This window comes from Astatotilapia calliptera, chromosome 16, assembly GCF_900246225.1.
Source record: "Astatotilapia calliptera chromosome 16, fAstCal1.2, whole genome shotgun sequence".
NCBI classification, from domain to species: domain Eukaryota; kingdom Metazoa; phylum Chordata; class Actinopteri; order Cichliformes; family Cichlidae; genus Astatotilapia; species Astatotilapia calliptera.
Window position 1 is genome coordinate 10,710,249 of NC_039317.1, and position 18,262 is coordinate 10,728,510.

Here is an 18,262-nt window from a genome sequence, read left to right on the forward strand (position 1 = left end):
TAATGAGGGTGTGGCACGCAATAAAGAAGAGGGAAAACGAGCTAAGGGAGGAAATCAAACCGGAAATAATGCAGCACTATATAATATGTGACATGTTCTTTTCTAAAACCCAAACAACAACAGCAGCAGAGAACAGCCTCACCCCCTGGCTACTAATTTTCTGCATGTAGCATCAGCACATCTGAGAACAAGCCAACAATTCCACTGATGCCAAGTTGGGTGGAAGCAAACGGGTGAATAAGCAGACAAACACAAACTCACACAGGACACATGACAGCATGCAGAGACGTGGACGCATGCATGCAGCAGTTCACATGCAAACACGCACGCACTCACACACTCACGCTCAGTGTGACGGTAAATACATTAATAATTGATTCATCTTTTCTTTTTTTTGGTCTGCTGTTCAATGGGCTCTGCTTCTCGTCTACGTTTAAAAGTAGAAATCATTGTTCCCATTTCCACATTAAAATTCCGCCTCCCAGAGACACGCTTTTATGTGGCCGGCTGGTGGCTTGGCTCATGTCTAAGGGTGCCCATCCACACAAATGCAAATCCAAACACACACTTAATGTCTCTGACTCCTTGTGTCGACACCCGTACAGCCCTGCACGCCACTGGATGCCACTATGCGCGCGCACACTCAGATATACACATGTTAATCCAATTCGGCATTTTAGAGAGGCCGAAGCCGGCACACACATGTGAGACCTCGAAAATGGTTCCAGGTTCTGCCCCTGGAAACACACTGACTGAAACCGCACACGTCAGACTCTGATGTCTATCATTTGAGGTACTCCTCTAAATAAAAATCCATCAGGCTGTCATTTCAGGGAGTGAAACACGTCTTCTGTCTACTCTAACGGCCCAGCGGGAGCGAAAGCTTCAGTAACGGCACCAGTTGGTCTTATGATGCAACTCACTGGATACAGAACTCTCTGAGCTCTACGTTCTCACCAGTGATGACCCTAATCCTAACCCTTTGAAATCAGAGGATGTATTTTTTTTCCTTTTCACTCCCCCAAGTATTGAAAATTGGGAACCACAAAGTAGTCACTCTCAAAAGTTATATTTTTTTTCCAAAAAATTTGGGGTTTTAGTTCACAACTAGGATTTGGGTTATTGCCAGTGCCACTGATTGAGTATATACAATCATGCACGCTTATAAGGCACCAGGCTCTCCAAAGTCTTGGCATTCAAATTTAAAGATATCTAAAGAGACCAACAACTTACATATTCTATGAGGTAAAATTATTATTTCTGTCAAAAAGCCAGTGATATAAAGGCTTCAGGTTTGGTTGTAAAGACAATCCTGACTGCAAGTTGCAACTGTTCAAACACAGCATACACTCAGTCGTCTGTAGGTAGTACGCTGACTTCTATCTCTGTGTTCCTCTTACAATCCTATAGGTTGCCTGTGACCTAGTTAGAGGTCGAGATGGTGCTGGATACATAAATTTCCATTTATGTGGAATATTTGGGCAAACTGGTTATGGACTGTGTGGCTAAAATACAACCATGACCCTAACACTACCCCGAGTGTTTCACTGCTAGCCTGATAAATACTAACAAGTTAAAAACTGATTTTGATCATCTGCCTTTATGAAGCAGTGAGTCCAGTTTTAGAGTGATGTTCACAGACATGACTTTAAAGCTAGATGGTGTTTGGGATGGAGCTCTCGAATGGAAAGACTCGGTTTGGTTTCAGTTAAAAAAAGACGATGATTTTGGTTTTATGTAAATAAACACGTTGTGTCTCAGGTCACTGTGGGCTCTCTGTGTGTTTAAACTCAACAGGATCTTTTCTTAACCTCAACTCACAGTTTCAGTAAAACCTTTGAAAAGTTTCTTTAAAGATACATATTGTACTTGTGAATTTTGACTAATACGCTGATTTTATTATGATCCTGTCTGTGAGTCGCCAGCTGCAAAAAGCAAAATTTTCTCATTTCGGTAAATCAAACATTTTTTGCAAGGGCTGCTATGATCATTTCTAATAAAAGGGTCGAAAATAGACCTGGCAAACCTACAAATCAAAAGGTGTCCTTAATAATTGCTTTTCACAGATTCACAAAGCACTAATAAGTAATTTATTAAGCAGTAAAGCTTAGCTTTTAACTGATAAGAATGTGTTATAACAAAGTGGTGTCCAAAATGTAACGACATGCTGTCAGAAGCAATTCACAGCCAGTTTAAAGTCATATGTCCAGTAAACTGCAGCTCTGCAGCACTGACCCTTTTTGGCCTGTTAGACGTGGCACAGCAACAATGCTCTCTCTCTCGCTCTCTCTCAGTGACCACTGTTAACTGTTTGCTCACTAAATCCTTAAAATACAGGTCTGCTCTCATCCAATCTATAAAAGCCTTCAAACCCTTATAATTGAAATAAACAATATCTCCCAGTTAATTACTGGGCTAAGCTAATTAAAGAAAGGCCGTGGTCCTTGCCGGGGACTTTAAATACAACGCCGGGACGCAAGAATGCAGGACACAATTCAAACAGGGAGAAAATAGCTGGGACTCTGTGTAATTTTGGTTGTGGACCGCAGGGGAAAAAATGTATAATTTAAGCCAGAAATTATTCATTTAACATAAACGCTTGTTTTAAAAAACAAAAAGTATTCATTTGAGAGAAGCTGAGGAGAAGTGTGTGTGTGTGTGTGTGTGTGTGTGTGTGTGTGTGTGTGTGTGTGTGTGTGTGTCTAACAGAGAGAGTGTGTTGTGTCTGTGATACTGCATGACTACATGGTATTCCATGCCAAGCGTGCATGCCAGTTTAAGTGCGATTCTATGCCAGTGGATCCTTGCAGGGGTTAAACAGAGTTTACAAGTAACACGTGAACGTTGCTCAAGTCAGCTGCAGGAGTTTAGTTTGTGTGGAGTTGGGATGTCCCATTCAGTCTAGCTTTTTTTTTTTTATTGTTGTTTGTTCATTGATGTGGACAGGAGACCAATGTGGTCTCACTGTTTTCCATGCACACTGATGAGACAGACAGAGAGAGACCTCCCCTGATACTACTCCCCTGATGCTACTAATGGCATTCATCTGCAGACCACAGCAAACACTTGGTATAGCAGTTAGCGTGCTATTTCAGTGCATCAGTGTTGGATGATGTGCATGTGAGTAAAGTTTATTTTTCTAACTAATTTAACAAGGCTTCAATTGTAGCTCTGAATCTTTCCAACCAGAAGAACAAAAGACGAGCAGCATAAGCAGCTCACAACAATCAGTTTATAAATGCTCTTCTTTACACTTTGAATACAAACAGACAATATCAGATTGGCCAATTGGTTTAAGATCACCTCACTATTATCTTATAAAGGAAATAAAATATTTTCTACACTCTCAAATCACCTGGGCCTTTCTATATGATTTCATTTTATGCTTTGGCATAGACAGTACCACTAATAATACACAGCGGGATTAAGATGTTCCATTTTTCCATTGTTATTTTTTCTCACCAAAGAAAGCTATTGCAATTATAACTAATTGAGCTGATGGAAACATCTTAGCAGGCTTTAACACAGAGATGTCAGTGACAGTCAGTGACTTCATCTGACTTTGAGGTGAGCAATTGAACCAACTTCCAATGAGAGCAAAGGTTACTGTTGACTGACATATGACATTAGAGGGTCACAGCCATGGTCAGAAGTTCACTCACACTCAAAAAAGTATTCATCTATAGTGACTTGAAAAATCAAGGATTGGGTGCAGAAGTTTGAATTTATTTTGGGTTTGCATACAGGCTCACACTAATATTTCCTTTTCAAATTCCACCTCTCTTGATAGCTATTAACAATCTTCTAGCATAATTCCAGTCAAAGTTTCAACTTTCTACCTGTTAAGTTGAAGAATTTGGAGGCATTCCTTCTTCACCTTCAATATTCCATCTACTTTGTGTCATGTACTTATACATGGCACAAAACATGCTTCACTGTGGTCAGTGATACTGGTGATACTGGTGTTCCAGCAGTGTCGACTTCATTGCATCTTGGGGTTTTCTGGGTTGCCAGTTACTTTTCGTTTTTCGTCTTTTTCAAGACCTTGGCAAAGTGGCAACACATCCAAATGACATGTACGTACATGCAGCTGTTTGAAGTGATCATCATGGAATTGGCATTGTTTAGAAATTGCTCCAACTTGTGCAAATCGGCAGTTCAGCATCTTCACCATCAGAGTGTGAGCGTTAGATAGAAAGAAATTACACAAAAAAGTGCTTCTATGAATGCAAGTGTGACTGAGTGGATGAGATATGTTGTATAAAGTGTTCAAGTGAAGCAGTAAAGCAGTATATGAGAACCAGTCCATATACCAAGTTCCAGTGATTTTCCCATTGTTTTGTGTATTGATTAATCCAGTGAGTACTAGCAAACAAATCTCTTTTTTTTTGTTGGCAAAGAGAAACTACCAGTTTTAGTCACTCATAATCACTATTTAATTGGACTTGGCCTCGTGAAAATACAAGTCACTTCAGCCATTTATTAAAAGATTCAAGTGAGTGTGTTTATTTGAGCCTATATGCATACTTTTAAAGAAAACCCCAAATAAATTCTAACTTATGCACCCAAGTCATTAAAGATGTATGTTGTAAAATTATACCACCAAGAAAAAGAACCGTTCAAAGAAATCATTAAAATCCCCAAATTACTGTGATGAGCGTATGTAAGCTTTAGACCAGCGGTCCCCAACCCCCGGGCCTCGGACCGGTACCGGGCCGCGAGAGTTGAGGCTCAGGTGTGAAATGTATAGTTTCCAGGGTTTTTATCGGTTTTCAGCGTTATTTTGTTATCGTTTTTAGCGTTAACTCTGTTTTCCTGGGTCTTTTCACGTGTGTTATGAATAAATCTTCTTTTTTTCAGTACCGGTACTACAATGTAGCTTGCCATCACCAGTGTGTGAATGTGTGTGTGAATGTGTGTGTGAATGGGTGGATGACTGGATATGTAAAGCGCTTTGGGGTCCTTAGGGACTAGTAAAGCGCTATATAAATACAGGCCATTTACCATTTTATTTTGTTGTATTTATCCGCGACACCTTAAAGGCCGGTCCGTGAAAATATTGTCGGGCATAAACCGGTCCGTGGCGCAAAAAAGGTTGGGGACTGCTGCTTTAGACCACAGCTGTACCTGAACAACCACAGCCTGGAGCATCAGCTAGCAATAAACCAGCTTAGAGATGGCTACTTGCAACACTGTAAACATTAGATCCAGATTTCCACAACTCACATAAGCCGTTTTTTAGTTTTCTTTATTTAATGTCATCTTTTTTAACCTGAATATGCAGCAGTACTTCCTGTATAGACTTATCCTCATCTGGTTTTTTGGTGCTGTGAGCTACCTTAGCAGGCACAGTCAGTTAAATCACAGAAATCTATAGTAGACATATTATAGGACAGTGATTTCCAAACATGTACAGTGGAGCAAATCAGATCATTTAAATTAAACTCCTACAGGAAGGTCAGCTTAAAAGAAAAAAACGTATTATACTATATTATTAATATTGCATGCATTGCTGCATATGCTACTGCACAAACAGTAGCATATGCGGTCACCAGATGATGTATCATATTTAGGACGATATGCAAAACAAGATTTCTTTTTGTCCTGAATACCAGGACCTTATATGGCAGATGCATACACACACAAACAATCGAGATTTCAAACAGATGGGGATCTCCCACCATTTTCAAAGTATTGCAATAGCTGTGTTGCTCACTGTCACTCTGTTGTTACCATTTTATAGTGATGTGAGGCAACTCCCGCAGATGGAATATTCTGCATACTTGAGAAAAGACAGCAGTAAATGACACTGTCCTGTTTCAGATGACTACCATGTGTGCAACAATAAATTATAGTTTTTTTTCTTTTTCTCTGCTTCATAAACATTCTCACACATACTGTACGCACACACACACACACACACGCACACACACACATAGACAATATATTTTTGTCTCGGGAGACATTCCTGTCCAGCTCTTTGTTGTGTCTTTAATGAGTTTTACAGGCTCTGTCTGTGCTTCAGTTGTGTTTTTGAAGCATTCTTTAGCTTATTGCCACTGTAATAGTTCAGTGTCTGCTCCAAATAGGCAACCTCACATCCACTTTTGTTCTCAGACCACTGATTAGAGGGAGAGTCTTCTTTCATTCTTGTCTTGACCTTTGAGCTGCAGGACATTTAACTCTGACACAGTATTATAGTTTACACTGTGAGCCTCAGTGAAACTTTTGTCATGCTATCAACAAGAGTCAGCATGACATAGCATGTTAAGAATCTAAGTAATAGTATAGTGACAGGATTACCGGTAGTCTTTCTGTATTTACCTAGTGTTTTACTTTGTTTAGCAGCATCGTTGTTGTTGCGTTTGGGTTCCTTTTGATGTTGACTTAATGTCTGGAGTTTGATTTTGAATTTGATAAAGGAGGGGTTTTTTGGTTCAACTGTTATAACACTATTAATAATCTAAGTTACACTCATTTTAGGCTACCTTTGAGCTTTCCAGTCTTTACGTTAAGCTAAGCTAATAGGCTGCTTGTTGTAGCTTTGCAAATAGACTAAAAATGACTGATAATCATCACTCTTATTTAGTTTCTAACCCTTAGTTAAGGAGGAATACTCATTTACAAGTATTAATCTCAGGCTACATGAAAGGCTAACTAGCTGCTAGTTAGTTAGCAGCTACCTAGCTGCTAGTTAGCCTCGCATAAAGACTGGAAACAGATGTAGGTTTGCCTTTGAGATAGCTGTTTGCAGCATATTTGTAATATATAATCTAGTTTTACACACATGAACAGGTGTATTTTATGTATGAACCTACTGCAGCCTGAGGCTTACCAAACTCATACTCTGCCCATTCATGCTCTCAAACTTTGATGGTTTGTCTGCGTCTTGGCTGACAAACAAATAATCATTTGCTGCGTAGTTATACTTTAGTTTGGGGGTTTTGGTCTTTGAGAGGACAGCAAACCTGTTAGCGTTAGCACAGTCACATTTATACAGTGTAGCATGTAGATATTCTGACAAGTGTCTTATACAATTACACCGTTCACTTTCAAGAATTTGTCTCAGTGTAAGAACGTGTGTCTTTTAAAACATGGAGAGAATAGGCGCATTACAGATGTAACAGCATGTCTTTGACTGACCGTGGGCTTGTGCTGCAGAGCTGTGGGAGTACCCGAGGGCCAGCAGAGCTGTCTCCACCAGCTGAGAGAAGAGTATATCCTTCCTGACCAGGACAAACTCTGCATGCTCCTCTCGTCCCTCACATCCGTCTGTCTGGATCCCTCCATCTGACTGCTCCACCACACAGAAGACTGGAATCATCAGACCTGTTGTGGAGGACAATAAAAAGAAGAAGGAGAAAAGCAACAGGAAGATTTTTTAATGCCTGGCTTTAATTGTCTGCGATCACATGGCATTTCATCCCTCATAGATAGAAAACATGTGGATTATATTCACTGCGGGTTAAGCTTGTAATCAATTCATCCTTTTTCTTTCACACTGTTGAGTATTGCAACACCTGAAACTCTCAATATGCGGCAACCAGCTAGGAATGGAAAATGATATGCAATCTTACATAGACTCTAACAGTGTTGTTCCCTGCACGCTGCACGCTCACAGGCATTTCATCTAACGGACTATTAGATAAGTAGTCATAATAATGGTTCCCATAGCACGTATGCAAAACCAATATACAAAAGACTTAAGGGTGAAAGCAGCAGCTGCTTATCTTAGTTTATTAATAACATAAAAATAAAAATGTGACAACAGTGTCGCAACCAGAAAAAGTGGAAGAGCTGTGGCAAAAGATGATTAATATATGGTAAAAGAGAGGTGTAGGGTCACAGCTTCTTGAATTAACATGATAAGTCTTTCTCGAGTATGCAAATTTAAACCAGGTGAAAAACTCAAACCAGATTCTCTGGAAAATTCTACCACACACACACACACACACACACACACACACACACACACACACACACACACACACACACACACACACACACACACACACACACACACACATTCCAAAGGCCATCACATCTATTTCCTGTACACTTATCATGCCCTTCACTAACAGTGTGGAAGCTTATCTTGTCTTATGAGAACTTTCTCTCTGCGCTCATCAAGTGAAGAAGTTCTTGTCCCTCATTAATACCACACACGCATACACAGACGCGCATGCATGCATTCATGAAAGCAAAATCCTTGACTTGGTTTTAATGCCATCAGCAGCAATGCTTTGAACCACATCGCTGCAATACATGTGCAAGTTTAAAGATTTTATCACATCATATATACACATAGATAGATAGAGACAGTGACAGACTCACAGCATCTGCATGATTTTCATCTGTCACATTCTCTTCAGAACTGAGCTGGGGTTGTCTGTTGTCTAAAACCAACAATTCAACACTCACACCTACTTCACTGAGCAGCAGTTCATGCATGTGAAAGAGCTGAAGTTCAGTAGGCAAGATTTGGATTTTTCTCACTAAAGAAAAAGATCTGCTGAAGGAGAACTTGTTAGTTTTCTTCTGTAATACTGCCATGTTTCAATTTTAGTAGGTTAAAGGGGCTCTAAGGTGAGAAATGTTGTAATCTGAACTGGATTGCATTAAACCAAATGGATTTCATTTTTAAATAGCTTGGAGAAAAGGCTTAAAGACAGAAAAATATAAGCCTTACAGGTCTGAGTGACTTATGACAACATCTACAGCTTCTGACGATAACAGCTGATGTCTCTCTTACTCCACGGCTAATTGGTGGATGCCTTTTATTTTAAAATCCTGTAGTTCTCTTTTATTTTGTTTCCTCTCAAACTTTTTGTCTGACGCCCCTGTAACACTGTCATCCAGGTCTTGATTATTCATGTGCTTCTTCCTCTTTCTTCATTATCTGCTTAAGGTAAGAATCCAATCCCAAAATTTCTTCCTCTCGGCTCTTTAGTGGAATATCAATCCGTCCTCTCCAATATCCGCCTTTTTCCTAAAAGGCTTTTGGTTTTGGGCCACCTGTCAACCAGCAATTAATTAAAGCCCTCTGAAGAAATGACGGACTGTGGCATTAGGCAGCGTCCCAGCACTAATAATGCTCAGCATGGCGTGTGTTTTACTGCATGAATACCACACAATAACACACACAGACACACGGAGGCATGCTTGTCTCCTTTTCCCGGCACACACACACATCCATACAAACACTTTAGGGTGCATGCAGCATTAGCTCCCCCTGCACCCCGATCCATCCCACCCGTTGTTTTAATCAGTCAATTTCTATATTTCTATTTCCTCCTCATTAATCACTCTGCTCCCAGTCCTCCAGGCTCTCATGGAGTGAATTACACACTGGAGCACCATGCCAATTCAAGTAAGTGAATTTCCCCCAACAGGGAAATATAACTGTCAACACAGAGCAGCTCCCTCCGACCAGCACTCCTCTCTCCCTCTCTCTCTGCCTCTATCTCGCTCTTTCCTCCGTCTCCACCTCAATCTGTCTTCTCTCATATGCAGTGTCCTGTGATTTGCCCGCCGACTGTATGATCTGGTTTGGACGATGTGATGTAGCCTCAAACCTCTAATCCCTCTAATATGTATAGGGATGAGTGAACAGGGATATTAAAATAAGATATGTGTATGCAAGCAGTGGAAGGGGGTGTGTGTATCTTGGCAGCTTTTCTTTGTTGTGAGTGTCGCAGCCTGGAAGTTGGTGGACATATGGTGTTTGTGTGTGTGTGGCCCCCTCCTCATGGCAGCAGTGGTTTGGAGGAGACACGTTGAGTTTCCTGTCTTTGAAAACAACCCATCATTACTGCAGTCCAACCAACCATCCATCCGTTCAGCTCAGAAAAGCCCGCCCCCTGTCTCCTTCCTTTTTTACACTTTATCATCCATTCTTGCTTCAACACTTTCTTTCTTCTTCTCTTCTTACTGTGGTCAAACCTGAGCTTCTTGTTGATTTGTTAGCTGCTCTTCCAAAAACCTCACGCAGATTCATCGCTACTAACTCACAGTTTGTAGCCAAGCACTGCTCAAAGCCACAGATATTTATGCTGGATCCTAGAGTTTTGCAGAAATATGCAGCATGACTTTTGATGCAAATTTGCATAAAGTCTAGCAAATTTTCACTTTTGCATTCTACATTACTAATTGCTCATTATTTATTTATATAAATAAAATAGAATTACACTTGAATTATATTATACATGGCAGAAAATAAGTAAAAGCAAATAAGGTCCACTATGTAGACCCTAAAATTAAACAGTGTTTCCATCTTTCCCTTTAGTGGTACTCAAAAAGTAATTCTCACAATTCTCATAACATGTATCATTTAAACATTAATACAGAGACTCTAAAAAAAGAAAATAATTCTCTGACCTGAATTTTCCCAGAGCGAGTAAGAGGGTACACATCGTGACCTAAATAACTAACGGTGTGGGGCGTCCCAAAGATGCAAAGATCAGGCTGATTGTTCTGAATGTTTTGTCTAGACTAAGCTCTGTAGTCCACGAGGAGCTGCTCTTTCACTTACTTATCTCTATGCTCCAGAGCAGCTTTGCAATCTGACAATTTTACATTTTCATTCAAGTACACCACCAAATCTCATCCAGCCTGTTTTCAACTAAATACCTTCATTTGATATCAAAGTGCACACTTCAAATAATATCTTGGTCATTAGAATTTTCAGTTAACATAAAACGAGTAATGAATAAAAGGAGTAAATTGAAATTCATGATGTGCAAATGTTTTAAAATCTCAACCAGACAAAGTGTGTAAAAGTGAGTTTAAGAGATTAAAAAAACTGCAAACACCCAGCAACATGAAACCCCAAAACACAGACGGGGAACTGCATCCCCTCGTGCAGCTGCACATTAACAAGAACCAACTTTGACAATGAATGCAGGGATCAATAAGCCACGGTGACTTGTATAAATCTTGTTTATATGGAGCAATCTCCTTTATTTGGTAAGCCTGTGTTATACCGTTCCCCCCAGACTTATACATTAACTGGACAGAAGCAGCTTGAGCATCTCCCCTCAGCACCGCCACATTACTACATGGCACACTGTGCCAAACTCCACTCATGGGCGGGATGTGGTTCACTGTAAAGCCAAAAGCTGCTTTTGGGGTTTGATTAACGTAAGCGCTTTAAAACCTCTGACACCGTGATCACACAGCTTTCTCTGATATATATTTTTTTATAATCGAATGATCCACAAACTCAGGGATTTATGGATTTTAAATAATTGCAGTAATCAATAGCTTGATGATCATTTGTTTTCATTAAATAAAAGATGACAGCGTTTAACTTTGACAGTTTAATCCAAACTAATTAATGTATTTCTATGACTTCTATTTCTATATTTTGAAAAAGGAAGAGCCAATTTTGTGGGTAACGTGCTAATAATTTATGCATCAGTACAAGTTACTTTCTTTGTTGCCTGATTGCCAAGACTCTAGAAGTAGTGTTTGTTTTTTGAAAAATCTATCTTCTGATAGAAATTTGCTTTCTTTTATTCACGCCTCGTGATCAATATGAGCCTTACCTCCGAGGGGTCTCAGTGGGGCTCCGTTGTGGCGTATTCGTGGCCCAGTGGGACTCCCGTTGAGCTCCAACCGGCCTTTCTTCCCCGGTGGTGGGAGGCCGCTGAGATCTGGGCTGCCCCCCCTCTGCTCGGGACTGTCCTGGGTGATGGGACTCTCCCCTCCTCGCTCCATCCTCCTCCAGGCTCCCAGAGGATCTCCAGCCAGAGAGAATGAGTCTGCAAAAAAAAAGTTTTACAGTATGATTAGCAGAATTTCAAAAATAAGACATTGATATCTGTATTTTTCAGACGGGCAAAACGAGGAATTTGTTCTCCTGCAAGTTTGTGTATATACAAGTCAAAGCCTGATGTATCATGTTTCTTTGTGCCATAGAAATCCACTTTCCTGCTGCTGTAAACACACACTGCTACACTAAATCTATATTGATTTGTGGCTAACAAATGCACAATTTAGTGCTGTGTGAGTGTTAAATATTTGTCAACCATTTTCAAAGATTTATATCTTCAGTAATTAAAGGGCTTGGGACTGAGCGCTACGGGCAGGAAAACAAAGAAGTCAGGAAGCTCTAAGAGGCAGTTCACAGCACCTATTTATGTTGAATGTTATCTCAGGCTGTTGGGTGGCCTCCTGTGATGCACACAGCACCTCCTCTCCACCACCCGTTTGAACTCTTCATGGATTTTTATGCCACAACGTTATCTTTTGCTTACTATCTATCTCATAGATCCTTTTTTTATCCCGTTTGTTGTCATAGTTTCCCCGTGCTCCTCTTTCCCCTCACCCCTCACCTGATGGGGTGGCTGCCCCTCCCTGAACTTGGTTCTGCCGGAGGTCGGTTGCTCTTAAAGGAGAGTCCTCCCCGTGGCCTTTAGCTTACAGTATAAAGCTTTTATCAGCATAAATAAAACTCTAGCCAAGAGAACAGATGTCATTTTAAAGGTAAACTGTAAACTTTTTGTATTACACAATGAACTAATTAAATTTCCCATTCCATGTTGCAGTAAATAATGTAATAAATATATTCATAAATTATATTTAAAAGCAAACGAATAAACAAAGGAAAAGAGAGATGGGCAGATTGTATATCTGGGAGCTTCACACTACCCGTGCTATCACATGGTCAGTACCTCATAACATTGCTACCTTTAACATGTAGGCCTCCATGTGCTGATATACTGATGAGAGCGTGAGCCTCGTGGGCTTCCATCCCCTGATGAGCGCGTGTCAGCCAAAAGTCTAATATAGGATAATGCCATTAGCTCTGCTTCCAAGCCTGACAGGGGACACATGCCAAAGTATCAAAGAGCAGCCAGCTCACTCAGGCCAAATGGACTGCTTTTATTTACATAAGAGCCCTGGACAATATCAGCCGGCATGTGTGACCCTCAGTGAACACAGAGATTAGAAACTGTCAGTAGAAAAAGGCAAACGTGAGGCTTTTTTTTAATTTACTGCACTATTTTCCATACTGTAACTATGCTGTGGGCAGATTTGCAAGCCCAACAGAAACACAGGGTCTTTGGTTTTTGGACACTGGACAGAAATTCACCAGAACAAATGAGGGAGAATCCATGGTTATTGTTTGAATTTCTTAATATTTCTGCAGGCTTTACTGGCGCTGTTTTTATTGTGGTGGTGTCACTCACTCTTCTTCCTCCTCTTTCGTTCCGCCTCGTCTTTTCTCTACCTTCACTACCAAGCTTTCCTTCTTACACAACAACAGCTGAAAAGAAAACAAGCAACCACCACAAGAAGAAGAAAAAAAAGTAAACATACTGACAATCTGAGACGTTTTAAGAGCCTGGGCTAAATTTCAAAATGAATAATAAATTAAAAACATTAGCTTTGGAGTGATTAAAAAGTGTGGGTGGGAGGCACAGAGGCCAAAAATGTAAGCGGCAGAGTTTAATAAAAGTGGCTTAAAGGACAACAAAAAAAAGAAAGAGAAAGACAAGTTCAGAGAGTTACACAGAGTGGAAAGCAGTGGGTTTAAATACGAGTACAATGGTAGCTGTAATTCTCAGTGTGAGGCTTCCTGAGAAAAACAAGAGGCTTTGCAAATAAATCTAACCACTACCAGCGATGAAAAACAACTGAATATAACACAAGACTGAGATCAATTCAGTGGCTGCTGGCAGCTGCAGATGATAAGTGTTACTATACTTATCAAAATCATTAATGATGCAATTTTTTCCATTCACCCGTTTGATCGGTTTGCACCTACACGTCCTGAGTGGAAGTGCCGTCTGAATGGCAGGGGTTTGGTTTGATTCAAGTCACGTGCATCCGACGGGATTTTCATACTGTTTACTCCACCTTGCAGACCTCCAACAGCACAAGTAATTTGTCACATTTAGCACATTTATCTCTCCTATTTGGTCACAAAGTGCAACAAATAATGAAGTCAACTGTTTTATCTATTTATTTAGTTGCTGCAGTATCTGTGTCACTGATCATAGGTTAGGTTATAGGCAAATATTTTATCCTGAGTGGAAATGTATTTTGAATGGTGGGGGTCAAGAGTTTAGGGTTTGGGATTCTGTGATTGTTGATATTCTGAGAGACAAGCAACATTTCAGAAAGTAGAAAATGTGAAAACGTTACCTTTTAATCCAACTCTCATACATTAATTATCACATTAAGCTTGGCTTTAGGTAGAAAAGTATGTAGAAATTCTAGCCATAGGAGTGCACACCCACACCTTATAAGGATCGTGGGTGCTGGTCCTAACCGTGACCCAGAGGCTATCACAATATGTCATTTCTATTTTTTGGCTTTTTTTTCTCATTCATTCATTTATGAGGTGTGATTGTGCGTCTGACTTATTGTTTTGGAGCTAGGGCTTGTTGGTGTTTTTGTCTTTGACGTCAGAGGGTTCGAAGGATGAAACTATTTCATTTCACTTGTTCTGCCTCTCATTTACAAATAATCCTCCAAAGAGTCTGATTTCATCACCAACAGGTCCCATCCTGCTTAAGCTCCCCACACTGCTACTAGTGATCTCTATCGAGACCTGCACATGCCGACATCTCACCATCTCACCTAAGACTTACATGCAAGAACACACAATCTATGACCAGTTTCTTAATCTCTAAATGCATTCTGCCTCAATTATACTTCATTTGATGCAGGAGATAATGTTACTGAGCCATGCATTTTTTTCTTTCTTGTTAACCTTACTCACTCACTTGGTGGCGTGCCTGAGATAAGACACTCCCGTTAGGACGACAGCAGAATGTCTTTTAGGAATATAGCATTACACTGAGTTGTATTTCTGAGAGAGTTCAACTTTTCCACAACTCTGTTAGCCAAAAAATAACTAAATATTAGTCTTACTAACAGAGTGTAATGACTACAAGTCATTTAAATGATACATTTAGGGTCTGAGTCAATGTTATTGAAGACCAGAAACAAACTTTTCTCTCAATTCTTTAATCCAACTTTTTTTTTTTTTTGCACCGAATACTCAGTTTTGCCTTCTACCAAAATACAGATTTAGGGTGGGGTTGGTGGAGTTGTCTTCCATCAACTCAGCGCTAAGTAGTTTTGAAAGGCTTGATATAGTGTTTCAGCAATTCAGCCCTTCAAGCCCTCCTTTGTCATCATTTCATAATGCACTGAGTGTTTTAAACAGATGACAGATACATGCCAGTTTAGCCCTCACACTTATGCTCTGGTCCCAGATCCAGATGTTTCTGTAATAAGTGCATCGTGTGGTTCGACATTGTCCTGCTGAGATAAGCAAGACCAGGAGTTTCAATCTTATGAGATCTAAGTCATCGAGGGGCTCTAACCCTTTTGCCCTTTTGCATTCTGCAGAAGAGTTTTTGGAAAAGTGTGAATAGATTTTGATATGTCTCAGTTAGACTGATCACTTTCTTTGTTGCGTGCTTGCCAAAACCCAAGATAAGAAAAAAATCAATATTCTCGTTGTCAACAGTTTGAGGGTTAAATGCAGAACTGTTACACAATGACAGTGACACTGTAAGCACCTTTTAAAACAATATATATATATATATATATGTTTGTATGCTCCTATATTATAGTAGCTGCTATGAGTTTGAATAATTCGGTTTATTCATTTCTTTTAGGATAAAAAAAAAATCTAACTTGCAAATTTATGACAGCTGCAGCTCATATCAGCAGTAAAGCTTTGTGCAGGGTAATCTACTTTATAATATATGTAGAGCAAATGTGCAATTATATTTAGGTATTTAGATTTTAATTGAGGCATCGTGCAGAAAGACTGCAGATGATATGCTGGGTGTATCCTAGGTAAAGCTCCACTGTGTGAAAACACTCCATACTTGCTTAATTTAATAGTATTTCAATCTAAATGTACTCAAAGCACCAAACTGGAGCAGACAGCGATGTTCATCATTAACACACTGTTCCCTCAGTTTTTATTTCAGCTGTCTTCCTTGTAAAAACCCTAAAACTGTGTCAAGTGGTGAAAATAACTTGGGTGTGTGCGTGCGTGTGTGTGTGTGTGTGTGTGTGTGTGTGTGTGTGTGTGTGTGTGTGTGTGTGTGTGTGTGTTTGTGTCACTGTATCACGTAAACATCCTGCAACAGACTGATAAATGCTAATCTATTTTATGCAATTATTACAGGCTAGTTTCACAATAGCCTTTTATTCTGAAGAATGTCTTTAAGTGAGTGTCTTTACAATGCATCACATGTTAATGGCTTAGACTGTCATTAAAATCATGGATTTAGCCTTCAGAAAGTCAGATCGTTATCATCCGCATCCTAAATTCATCTGCGGTGCATTGTGTGATAAGGTGTGTGATAGTTAAAGCAGTTAATAAAGAGGCGATAAGATGGGCTGTTACATCTTTCTGCTATGGAGACAAGGATCAAATGTAATGTCTTTTTGATAAGGAGAGGGTCATGACACATTTACCAATTTACTGCTTCTCTGGCCAACTGTCAGAGCTCTTGGAAAACTGTAAAATGACTTGTTTTTATAACAGCTGATTTTATTTTAGCAGACGTAAGTATTTCTCCTTCTTTTTTTAATCTCACCCTTTAATGCGTGCTCTGAGAGTGTCAGAAAGAGTTCTGTTTGTCCCGCGTAATCTTTGATAGTGGGACAACCTCATGTTTTGATGATAAGCCACTATCAAATTCCACATTATTACTCTGTTCTAGACATAACAAATACATACTGGAGGCCAAGGACGAGATTGCAGAGCAAAAATGAGGACACACCCAGAGAAATAGAAGAGTAGGACACGACAACAAACACACCTATAAACAATGTGTCCAGCTCAAAGACGTAAACACACACAAACAGAGGCTAACGTGTAATTCAAAGCCAGCCTAAACTCTGCAAATCAAGACAGATGACAAACACTGACTGGTAGTCCCGTCCATGTGAAACACACACCGAAGGGTGGCTGGGGTAAGCCGGGAGCCTCTGGTCACCGTTTAATTCTACTTTTTAAAGATGATCGCTGCATCATGTGGGTTTTTATTTTTGTCTCACCTGGATTGTAAGGCTTGTTTAAAAGTGTGGACGCGTGCTCAAAATGTCAGAGCAACGAATGTTTAGAAGATGGACCAAAAGAAGGAACCTCCTGCCTCCCACCTTCACACACACACACACACACACACACACACACACACACACACACACACACACACACACACACACACACACACAGTTAATCCCATTGTGATAAGTGTTACAGGAAACAGGGCAGTAAACACCACAGCCCCAGCACTCACTCACTCACTCACACATACACACACACACGCACACGTTGAGATTTTAAACAAAGGCAAAAAGTTGTTAAAAAGTTACAGAGTGAGCCAAGCAGCGGGATAAGCTGCTCAGTCCTCCGTACGCGTATGAAAGCATTAGCAGGAAATCCTCCTGACCTCTAAGACTGCCGTCGTAGAGACGCTTATAGAAGAGAAGCCAAACTTACACAGACTTGCGAGTCTCTCCTGTAACTGCCTGTCCGATATCTCTCTTTACCGTTATGATATGTGTCTGCTAATGAAGGTTTCTGCCTTCAACATGCAAAACCAGCCAGAGAGAGAGAGAGAGCAAGAGGGAGGAAGAGAAAAAGTGACCTATGAGGGCATTATTAGCAATGATAACAGGGGAGAAAGAGAGAGGCGTCACCTATAGGGAAATATCCACAGATACGGCTGTTCTTCCCGTTTGACATCCAGTTTTATAGCAGGGCTATCAAGCTATTGGTTAATGCTTGGCTCTGCAGCACAGATAAAAGAAGGCAAGCAGGCAGGAGGAGGAGGAGGAGTAGGAAGAGGAGGGGGCAAAATTAAAAGCCCTGTCGTCAAAGATGTTCAGAATGTACACACACGTATATGCAGGGAGGCATGAACACGGCATGTGACGCAAAGACTGCCTGAACATTACCCACAGAGAGAAGCGAGCCACTCCCCCCAAAAAGCTAGTTTGGTTCGGTTCAAGTGGATTGATGTGGATCTGATCCTGTGGATCCACCGACTCGGATTTTAAACGTCTGAACTGTTTGACTTCATGGTGTTACTTTTGTCCTGTCTCCCTCGCCCTCAGCCTGTCTCGGCAGATGGCCGCCCCTCCCTGAGTCTGGTTTTCTTTCTAATGTTGTAGGGTCTTTACCTTACAATAGAAAGTGCCTTGAAGTGACATATTGTAGTCAAAGTTGTGTTTCCTTAAAGAACTTCTGAGATTCTGATTTGGGTAAAGTAACATTGTT

General features: G+C 40.4%; 1 protein-coding gene across 4 annotated transcripts in view; it reads right to left on the reverse strand.

Moving 5' to 3' along the window:
• The window catches only part of satb2 (SATB homeobox 2), a 56,819-nt gene that overhangs the window by 25,364 nt on the left and 13,193 nt on the right, over window positions 1-18,262 (reverse strand). For all 4 annotated transcript variants that reach the window (XM_026145442.1, XM_026145441.1, XM_026145444.1 and 1 more), the window contains 2 exons: window positions 11,547-11,762; window positions 7,144-7,329 (listed from right to left, as the gene is read on the reverse strand). In XM_026145442.1, coding sequence (XP_026001227.1) covers window positions 7,144-7,329; window positions 11,547-11,762 — 402 coding nt within the window. The remainder of the gene's footprint in view (window positions 1-7,143; window positions 7,330-11,546; window positions 11,763-18,262) is intronic.